Source organism: Trichoderma citrinoviride (genome assembly GCF_003025115.1).
Source record: "Trichoderma citrinoviride strain TUCIM 6016 unplaced genomic scaffold BBK36scaffold_1, whole genome shotgun sequence".
Taxonomy (NCBI): domain Eukaryota; kingdom Fungi; phylum Ascomycota; class Sordariomycetes; order Hypocreales; family Hypocreaceae; genus Trichoderma; species Trichoderma citrinoviride.
In genome coordinates, this window is record NW_020194709.1 from 2671793 (window position 1) to 2682726 (window position 10934).

General features: G+C 53.9%; 2 protein-coding genes across 2 annotated transcripts; both read right to left on the reverse strand.

Moving 5' to 3' along the window:
- Positions 1–1570: 1570 nt before the first annotated feature.
- BBK36DRAFT_1109133 (glycosyltransferase family 35 protein) lies at positions 1571–4778 on the reverse strand (the record flags this gene model as incomplete). The annotated part of the gene is made up of 7 exons (XM_024889438.1): positions 1571–1978; positions 2032–2104; positions 2156–3072; positions 3129–3638; positions 3687–3952; positions 4036–4356; positions 4619–4778. The coding sequence occupies 7 exons, from the start codon at positions 4776–4778 to the stop codon at positions 1571–1573; spliced, it is 2655 nt and encodes an 884-aa protein (XP_024754179.1).
- Positions 4779–7263: 2485 nt separating this feature from the next.
- BBK36DRAFT_1109040 (G-alpha protein subclass III) lies at positions 7264–8700 on the reverse strand (the record flags this gene model as incomplete). The annotated part of the gene is made up of 6 exons (XM_024889431.1): positions 7264–7363; positions 7434–7672; positions 7735–7864; positions 7969–8097; positions 8166–8511; positions 8577–8700. 6 exons carry the CDS (start codon positions 8698–8700, stop codon positions 7264–7266), a joined length of 1068 nt encoding a protein of 355 aa, XP_024754180.1.
- Positions 8701–10934: the final 2234 nt, after the last annotated feature.

Below are 10934 nucleotides of genomic sequence, written 5' to 3' on the forward strand. Positions count from 1 at the left end.
CCCCCCCCCCCAAATCTCACACGGGTATTTTCCCCTCCTCCCCCGAATGCCTAAAATGATGAATTATCCAGACCCCTTGTCTCCCCGGGCTCCAGCCAGGTCAGCCCAGGCTCTCTGCGTGTAATGTGCATTTGCTTCTCATGTACTTGTATTGCCTTGGATCGGTAAGTGGGCAGTTTGTCAGTCTACCAGCTGAGAGCCTGAAGCCTGAAGCCTGAAGCCATGGCCAAAACGTCCGTGCGGCCTCGGTATGTCATTGATCCTCATCCTCCAGCCAAAACCAGGCCAAGCCCAGCCTCCCAAGCCATCGCCATCAACCAAAAAAGCAATCCAGGTCCCCTTCCCCTTCCCCTTCCCCTTCCCCTTTCCCACAGTGGCAAACAAGACGATCAAAGATTTGCTTGTGTATCTAGATTCAGATTTAGATTTCACCAGAATCTCGCATCCCAAAACAAATCCAGAAATCCAAAATTCCCATCCCCCAATTACCCAGATCGACAGTTTCCGTTTTCTTCATTCCTGCTATTTTTACATACATACAACGTGTAGATACGATATAAAAGGCACCAGTATCTAAGCTCCCGCGTCTCAGTCCCTGATGAATCAAGCACATCTCGCCATGCCCAACCCAGCCTAAAGCTCTTCTCTCACTCTCATCAACCCGCGCTCACAACCCTCGTTCGCCATCCCACCCAAACATCCCAGGCCCCCAACCTGCAACCCAAAACCCCCATCCCTCACTCGCCAAGGAATCCCACTCTCTCCCTCCTATGCATCAACCAGCCTGGGTATCATCACTCCATAGCAGTAATAACATTCCCAGCCCATCTCAATCCTCCTCCAGTCCATCTCCCAACTCAGTCCCAACTCCAAACCCCAGTCTCAGTCAAACTCCATCCGGTCCAAGTCTCAGTCCCAAAACCGCCCAAAATCCCAGTGATGCCCCCATGACGTCACCCAAAACCATCCAAAACAAAAAAGAACCCCACTTCCCACGTTCCCACTCCCAACTCGCCGGTCTCCACGCGCCGCCTTCAACCAACCGCTCAAACCTCCCCCCATTTCCCCCCCTTCCCAAGTCTCACGATTCTGCTACCTTAATTCTTCTGATTCAGGAACGGGCCCTCTTCCGCCCATCGAAAATCCCGCGGCGAATCGGCCCAGGCGACCCGGGGAAAATCTGCTCCGGCTCCTTGCCTTCTCCCACAATCGGAACTTTGAGCCATTCATCGTGACACCGCTCCTTTCCTCAGTTGCAGACGCCAAAGATCAAGGCAATTGCCCTGCCCCAATGCTGTAGGTTGCCTGGACTGCGCAACAAGCACCGCGCCTGCAACCGGCGCATCCCGGTCACAGTTCACGTGTGCGTATTAGCTGCAACTGATGCGGTCACCTTTGGATAACATCAAGTACTGTCACGTAGCCTTTAAGAATTACGCAGTTCATCATGGGACTTCATTCATCATATAGGAATAAGTGTCTGTTTCGACCCTCCCCGTTGCGTGATTCCCTCTTCCAATTCTTCAGGTATTTACCAGTCCACTCACAAAACTTCCTGCTCGGGACGAGTCTACTCGGAGACGTCCAAGGGCTCAATGTTCCAAATCTCTTCGGCATACTCGTTGATGCATCGGTCACTGGTGAAGAAGCCCATCCGGGCCACCGACATGATGCACTTGGTCACCCACTCGTCCTGGTTGCGGTACGCCTCGTCGACCAGGGCGTGCGTCTCAATGTAGCTGTGGAAGTCGTCCGACACCAGGTAGTAGTCACCGTGGTCCCGGACGGCAGCAATCAGGGCGCTGAAGTCGTTGGGCATGCCAAACGTGCCCTTTTCAATCTCGACAAAGACCTTTTCCAGGTCGGGATCGATGGTGTGAGAGCCGAAGTTGTGGGCGTGGCGCAGGTCCTCCACGTCCTCGGCGAGGTTACCGAACAAAAAGATGTTGCTGTCGCCAATCTCGCGGGTGATTTCAATCTGTACAAGAGTTAGCATCCCAGAAGCAAGCTTGTGAAGAATTGGGGCCTTACGTTGGCACCGTCGCAGGTTCCGATGATGAGACCTCCGTTGAGAACAAACTTCATGTTGCTGGTACCAGACGCCCTGTTCCGATTGTCAGCTCAGCTCAGGCCATATCCCAACTGCTCGACTTACTCGGTTCCGGCGGTGGAAATGTGCTCGCTAATGTCAGACGCGGGGATAATCATCTCGGCCTTGCTGACGTTGTAGTCTTCCAGGAAGATGACCTTGAGGAGGTCGCCAATGTCATCATCCTTATTGACGACCTCGCCAACGGCATTGATCAAGTGAATGATTTGCTTGGCCATCCAGTAGCCAGGCGCAGCCTTGCCACCAAAGATGGTGACGCGGGGCTGCTGCTTCTTCCTCTCCTCGGGGCTCATGGCCTTGAGCGTCAGGTACCGGTGGATGACGCCAAAGATGTTGAGCTGCTGGCGCTTGTACTCGTGGATTCGCTTGACCTGCACGTCAAACAGGGCTGCCGGGTTGACTGACAAGCCCAGAGTGCTCTGGATGTACTTGGCCAAGCGCACCTTGTTGGCGTACTTGATCTCTGCCCACTCCTTGCGGAAGGCCTTGTCCTTGGCATGAGCTTCAAGCTTGTTGAGAACCGTCAGGTCCTTGAGGAAGGTGTTGCCGCCACACTTGGTAGCAATGAGCTCAGACAGACGGGGGTTGGCCTGGTGCAGCCAGCGTCTGGGAGTGATGCCGTTGGTGACGTTGGTGAACTTGTCCGGGCCGTATATCTCAACAAAGTCCTTGAAAATGGTCGTCTTGATCAGGTCCGAGTGCAGCTCTGCCACACCGTTGACCTTGTGAGAACCGACAATGGCCAGGAAAGCCATTCTCACCATCTTGGGCTGGCTCTCCTCAATGATGGAAACTCTGCGCAGCAGATCTCTGTCATTGGGGAACGCCTTCTCGACCTTTTGCAGGAAGAACAGATTGATATCATAGATAATCTGAAGGTGTCTGGGTAGCAGATGCTGGACCAATCCAACCGGCCACTTCTCCAGAGCCTCGGGGAGCACGGTGTGGTTGGTGTAGCCAAACTACAAAAGTGACACAGTTAGCTTCCTGTTCTTCCGCGAGATGAAAGAAAACCTACCGTAGAAGTGACAATATTCCATGCCTCATCCCACTCCAGGCCCTCAACGTCAACCAGGATGCGCTGCAGCTCGACAATGGCAAGTGTGGGGTGGGTGTCGTTGAGCTGGATGGCGACCTGGTCGGGGAACTCCTTCCATAGGCGCTTAGACTTCTTGAAACGGCGCACAATATCATAGAGAGAGGCTGCCACCCAGAAGTATTGTTGCTTCAGTCGCAGCTCTTTGCCCTGCTCCAGGTTGTCGTTGGGGTACAGCACAGCACTGATGGTCTCGGCGCGCTGCTGGTCGGCGACTGCGCCTTCGTAGTCGCCATTGTTGAACTTGGGGAAGTCGAATTCGCCACCAGACGCCTTGCTGGACCACAGTCGCAGGTTGTTGGTGGTGGGTGTGTCGTATCCAGGGATGGGGACATCATAGGCGACGGCCTCGACAATATCGCCGCCCTCCCAGACAAAGGCGGTCTTGCCGTCATCCTTGCTCAGCTTGCGGACTTTGCCGTAGAATTGGATCTAAGCAGGGTAAGCTTCGCTCAATGATGAGGTTCAAAAGCTACTTACGTTAACCGTGATATCGTGGCGGGGAAATTCCCAGGGGTTAAAGTCCAACCAGTAGTCGGGAACTTCGACTTGGTAGCCGTCAATGATTTCCTGCTTGAAGATTCCGTATCTGTATCGAAGACCGTAACCCCAGGCAGGGTAGTTGAGCGAAGCCAAGCTGTCGAGGAAGCAGGCAGCAAGTCGGCCCAAGCCACCGTTGCCCAGACCAGCGTCATGCTCCTGGGTGATGATGTCCTCGATTCTGAAACCAAGATCAGAGAGACCGTCTATATAACTGTGTGGTTAGCAAAGCCATATTCAGGCCATAACAGGCATGGTAAGACGACAAGACAAGCGCAGCAAAGCTCACCTTTGGCCACATGCTTCAGACCCACGTTGAGCATGGCATTGTCCAGGGTACGGCCCATGAGGAATTCCAGACTGAGGTAGTAAACGCGTTTGGTATCGCGGAACGTCTGGCGCTGCTGGGTCTTGTTCCACTCGATGATCAGACGATCACGGAAGGCCAGACTGGTGGCGGAGTACGCAGCAGTCTCGTCGCAGTTGAACATGCTGCGAGCCAGGGTCGTCTCAACATGACGGACGACCTCCCTCTCGAAGCTCTCCTTGTCGTTGATGGGCTTGACCTGGTTCCGCCTCCATGCCTCCCGTTGGGGCTCGGGGATCGAGGCTGTAGTGGAAATTCATTAGCAATTGCATCGCGTCTTTGGCGGCTATGGTTCAAGCAAAAACACCGATCATCGTAGGGAGAGCTTTGATAGTGATGGTACAAGTCCAGCAGCGCAGCTGGTTGCATCATGTTGCCCCGCCAAAGCAACATCAAGCTTCCCCTCCCCCGCAGTATGGTGGTACGATCGCCCTGTAAGCCAGCAATCGACCACGCAACAAGGGAAAACACGAGAAGAGACAACAGGAAAAAAAGAGTCACCAACCCTCGACATGCTTAATCTCTTGAGCACCAAAGCCCGTGAAAGTCCTCTTGTGCTTGGGCCGCGAGATGCCCGCAGGCCCGACAGCTCCCTGGATGTCGACAAGGGGAGCTCCGGTGGAGGGGCGGCGCTCGCGGGTGGGCAGCGGCTGCTTGGTCGCCATGCTGCAGGACAGTCAATCAGCGAAAGGGACAGAAAGGCCTAGGGGAGGGAGATAAAGATGCTGTAAAAGAAGAAGAAGAAAACAAGGGGAACTATAGAAGAATGATGGGAGAAAGAAGATGACAAGATAAGGTGGACGAGACGGGACGATACGAGGAAAACAACGAGGGGAAGGTCAGATGGATGGTTCATGGAAGCGACTTACATCAGCTCAGCTTGCAGAAGCTATAGTGGGGCAGCAGCGCAACGGCGGGGTATATCGATCAGGAGCTCTCTGGGGATGGGCAAGAGAGAGCCAGACGTGAAATCAGTCAATTGAAGAACAAGCAGAGTCTTCAATTGAGAGAAGGCGTGAAGCAATCGGGTAATAGGAGGAAGAATGAAAAAGGAAGAAGTGGAAGAAGGGGTAGAAATGGAAGAGGAGAGGAAGAGGAGAGAAGACCAAGACCAAACGAAAAGAGGGGAAATGAAGGCAGAAACCACTGCACTGCACCTGCTTGCTTGCTTGCTTGCCTGCTTGCTTGCTTTAGGTACCAAGAGCAACCTGGATAGAACGTTCACGACCACCTTAAGAAAAGGAGGGGAAACTGCACGGTAGGCGAGAAAAGCATGCCCGCCCAATGGACGTTGCATCACGAGGAGGTACTACCCTACCCTACCTTATTACTACGATTCCCGTCATGGATGGTATGCAGATGTAGTATCTCTTGCAGCTTCTTCGGCCAAATCAAGTTTTTATCCTGTCCTCGTTCGTGTCCGTCCGTCCATCCGTCACGTCCGTCTCGTCTGTCTGGGTCGCATCTGTGCTGCATAAGGCATCTGTAGCGCCACGCCTGGTGTCATCATCGTTCTCTCTACATTGACTCGGGTTGCTTGTGGACTGCGCTCTTTTTTCTTCCGCTTGCTTGAAAACATTACTTTCCGTGATCCTCTGATAATTTCTTCGTAAAGGACGTAGGCGAATACAAGTCTACCTAGGTAGTTCTGACAAGTTGCGTCCCCTACCCGAACAGCCAATTGTAGACATGTGACAGACGACGGACCCGGATCTCCGCGATGCTCTCCCGTAGGAAAAGGCCCGTATAATGCGAGTTGGGCAACAACAAGTAAATCCCATCTGCACCCCGGCCTAAAGGCCTCAGAACCGCATACAAGCACATACAGTACATAGGTAGGTAGACTACATACAAGCACGTAGCACTAGGTAGATGCCTCGTGTACAGCCTACAGAACAGAGTACAGACGAACTGACGAACAGACACAGGCAGACAGGCAGACAGACGGACTACACTACATACCCAACGAGTAAACCGATCCGTACAATGACGGCCGCATCCATCACACCACTTTCTCCCTGTGGGGCCCATGGGAGGGAAATATCCGTGACTTGTAAGTGTGCCTCCTCCGGGGTGACAATGAGAGAACCGTGTCGATACCTCTCGCAAACTCCCACAACCAACATCAGGCTTCAACTCATATTGGTCTTTAGCGAATCAGGCCAGTATAGTAAACAGGCGCAGCATTAATACCTATTCTGGCGCATTGTACTGTAGTAGTAGTAAATAGAAGAGCTTCCTACCCAATAACTCCCCCAACCCAAGCGTCCTGCATACCTAACGCGTAACAGCCCAAAGCGATAAATCCAAACTCGCAACGCACAAATAAGACAATTCCGCGGCCAATTCTTGACACAAATAAAATGGACAGAAGAAAACCGCACGTCTCTTCTTTTGTCCCTTCGGTATCTCCGCAATTAAGGATCTCCCACCTTTTCCAAGCCATTCGAAACACTCCCGCCTGTTGACTCGCTCAACCCCAGACACGGGAGTCTCCCCGAAGCCACATGGCAAAATGCCGTGCCTCCAACAAATTGCTGGTTATTATATGTATGTATGCCCCCCGGTGCGCCGTACCTCCTCTCGGCCCCGTGATATCCAATGGCCCGTCGATCGGCTGTATATCTAGCCGCTGCTGCTCTTCGGAGCGAATCATTCGTGGATACCGTTGCATCATTCAATCTCAATATCAAGACACCAACCAGAGACGGCTGCTCACGTCGAGTTTTGCTGTAGTCGCCGCGCGAGATCTGTACCGTAATCGCCAACCAAACAAATCCGGATAAACAAGGACAAGGAGAGTAAAGAAATAGAAGATATTGAATCGAGTGAGTGAGTGACCGCGCCTTGCTAAATAGTAGTAGACTGAAAAGTAGCGTCTCGAGGCGTAACGTGCTCCAGGCGCCTTGGGTCATGAATCGGCGCCCAAAAGGGGGCTCCGTCGCATCGCAAATGGAAAAGAGCGTGATAGTGTGAGGAAATGCCCGGAAGGCCCATGCGTCGTCGAGGGAGCGAAGCTCACGGCGTCAGCTGGATCATCATTGGTCGACGGATAGCTGTATCGGAATCCGCGCAATAATCCCTACGCCTACTTCTTCCGAGGCGAATCGTTGGTGGTTATGGACAGTAGAGGACTCGAATGACGTAGACTTAGAGGATGCCCGAGTCCTTGAGCGCATTGTTAAGTATAGTCTCTTTTACCGCCGCGAAGACGAGCCGGATATTTGATGTGTCCGTGGCTTGTGTGAGGCTATGATGGGCAATCACGTTAGAAAAAGTGCTCTGAGGGTAGCTTGGAATGCGTCCAGGCCGTCACTCACTGTGGGTATAGGTTGAGATGTGCTCGGTTGACCTGGTTGAACCGCCATAGCAGATACTTGGCGGCTTTGTTGACGTCGGTACCGCCGGTGTAGTCGGGAAAGTAGTTGGATAGAGGTGACCGGCCGAGCTTCTGCTTGAATATGTCCACCTTGTTCAGGAACAGGATGATGCTTGTCCGCATGAACCAGCGTGAATTGACCACAGAGTCAAACAGTAATAAGCTCTCCATCATGCGATTCTGCATTGGTCGGGTCAGCATACAGCGACACACAAACACGCGGCACTCGGTCTTGGGCTTACCTGACTGCTCTCTTCCAGGAGAACCTGGTCGTACTCGCTGAGCGCAACACAGAAAATGATTGATGTAACATTCTCAAAGCAGTGTATCCACTTCTTCCGCTCACTCCGTTGCCCACCGACGTCGAACATGCTAGAGAGGGGGTGAAAGTCAGCAGCCGTTGGTTAAACGTTTCGAAACGGAGCTCAGGGATAAGCTTATCAAGAGGAGGAAATCCACAGTTGGGTTCGACATACTGGATGCTAAGCTGGCCCATTTGGAAGCGCGTTTCGTAGATGCCTGTCGTTTTTGTTCGGGCGCGCAGCACGTCCATTTCATTGGGCAAGTAGTCGGGCTTGACGATGCGCATGGCTTCTTGGAAAAAGCTACGGAGGAGGATATGGTCAGAGCTCGAAAAGTCTAGAGGGACGGCCATGCAATCGTGGCGACTTACTACTCGGCAGAGTCCATGAGATAGAACTCCGTCTGGTGCTCCATCAGCTGGTCCTTGGCCGGGTCGCTCCATATGGCCTGCACGGCGAGGCCCACCTTGGGATCGATGTGAGCTTGCGGCCCAGACTCCGGCTGGTAGTCTATCAGGAAGTCGGCGTATGCTCTGTTCTCCTCGTGCGCGAGCTCAATGTTGAACTGCTGCATTGCGGTGATGACGGCTTTGGCACACTCGACCAGGTTCTTGAAGACGGTCGGCCGGTAGTTGTAGAGCTCCTCTTCTGAGTATCCCTTGAGGTGGATGATCTTCATCTGCTTGACGATTGTCGACTTGCCGCTCTCTCCGGAGCCTAGAAGAGGGGAAAGGGTGAGCGATTGGGATTGGGATTGCACCCGCGTGCCAGAGGAAGCGTACCTAGTAAGAGAATCTTGCATTCTTTCCGTAGTCTTTTCGAGTCCTCGTCGAGCTCCTTGTCGATGGCCTGACTCCTCTTTTTCTGCTCTACCTCGTCATTGTTGGAGCTCATGCATCCGCCCATGGTGGGCGAGTCTTCAGCACGCTTATGTTCTTGACGAGAATGACGACGTTCTTTGAGGACTTGACGAATCGGTAGGCGAAGCGATTTGGATCCAAAAGGTGGGTTTGCCATGCAGCCAATTACACACGCATACGCAGCGGACTAGAAGAGGACAACGTATGGCGACGCGGATGACGATGCTTTACTTGTTCTTGTCGTCTCGTCTTCTTGGTGCGATTCTGGGGCTTGCTGCTGGTCGAAAGGGGAACGAAAAGTCGGGATCGCTGTTGATCGAGGCGCCTGAACTGGGGGGGATGGAGTTTAGCGGAGCGTCCGGCAGAAAATGGCGGCGGCGGAAGCGGCAAATGTCGTGGGAAGGATCAGGTCAGCGCAGGAACAAGCAGCAGCAGCAGCAGTAGCAAGCAGTAGCAGAACCAGCTGCGGCAGGTCGGCGGGGGCTCCAAGAGGCGAGCAAAGATGGGGGGTGGAAAGACGGAGAGCTGGGAAGAAGACGGAGAGGATGGAGAGATGGAGAGATGGACCAGGCAAAGAGGATGGAGACGAAAGATGACGCCGGCGCAGGCAGAATTCCGGCAGGCTGGCAATGATGAAAGGCGTCAGATCAGATCTCCGGGCCGGGGCGACAAGAAGGACGGTGACGGTGACGGTGACGGTCCCAGGACTCGGCGCGCGGAAGCAGCCTCGTTGACGAGGAGGTTTGGCACTCGTGCTGTGGAGGGCCGGGGGAGGAGCTGAGGCTCTGGCCGTGCACACCAGGCTGGACGGGATGTCGAGGCGTGTGAAAGTGAGCGCTACCCCGTGCTGTGCGACTTTTGGGCTTCCTTTTGCTAGGACAGGACAGGTACGAAGTAAGGTAAGGTAGGTAGGTAGGCAGGGCGTGAACATGTGCGAGGTGCCTGGAAGTCAGTTGCAGCCGTCCAAGCAGCAGCAGCAGCAGCAGCAGCAGCAGCAAGCAGAGCAGCGCAATGGGAGACGGATCCTGGGAAGCAATCGAATCCAATCCAATGCAATCCGTGCTCGGTGGACCCGGGCTCTAGGGCGTGGCTGTAGCCAGGCCAAATGATGACAGGTCGGGCGGAACCAGTGGCTCCAGCTGGCGTCGAGAGCGGCGGTGATGCTAGCGAGAGAGAAGGTCGACAGATTGGAGGCTGGAATCCCAGCCCGTCTCGTGGGTGGGCTTTGGGACGTCAGCGACGAGCAGTAGTACCTCTCTGGCCTGTCAGGTCATGCCAGCACCAGATATGTATGTATAGTATTACAGTATAAAGGCGCTGCTTTGGATGAGATGGCACAAGCAGCCTGGCTGGGGCTTTTTGTACGAGCCCGGCTGGGCAATTCACGAGGCATCGACGGTCGCACGAGAGCGCTCGGCTCTGCAGTAGCAAGGAGGGGGGAGATTTCGGGCGGTCGATGGCTTTTCATCTTGGTGTTTGCCTAGGTAATGAGGATTCGACGAAAAAAGCCGGGCCGTTCTGGTATCAAAGGTATCTTGCCCTTACCGACTGAGTGCAGAGTACATATTGTAATGGAGGATCAAGTACCTTACATACATCACACTGCGTGCGGCCAGCTCCGAGCTCTCTTGATCCGACCGCCGACTGACCAGGATCGCAACAAGGGGCGACTGGGTTTGCGCCAACACACAAAGGTGCTTCCAGCTCCAAATGCACTTGCAGCCAGAGATGTGATGCTGGATAGTACTCCAATTAGGCCAACCGGGGTCCAATCTCAATCACATTCACACCGGCTGGGGAGCTCTGATGCAGCGCCGAGGCTGCTGGTTGGCCCAAGAGCCGCTGATTGTTCACACCAGCCCATTTGCAGGGCCGTCGACCATCCCATCTCTCTCGGCTGTTGTCAGGCATTGATGAAGATGCGAGTAAACCTGTGCAAACATCGGATTCCGCTGTCATTGGTGCCAATCTCTCGAGATGCAACTTCTTGGTCCCTCACGCTACTTGTACTAATCCATCTCCACCCGCCTGCACATGCGCCCTGCCGGCTATCGCGTCTCGACCGCCCCGAGCTTGAAGCTCAGCACCCACTTCTTCTGCAGTGCTGAACTGGAACATGAGCCAAGCAGTAACAGACTGATCATGACAATGGGCCTTCATCCATCAGCCTTTAATATATTTGATCAAGCCATTGCATCCCTCCAACCATTTAACCATCCGTCTCATCCATCCTTCGCCCAGCTCTTCTGCCAAAAGGGCACATCCAAGGCATCGGCCGCA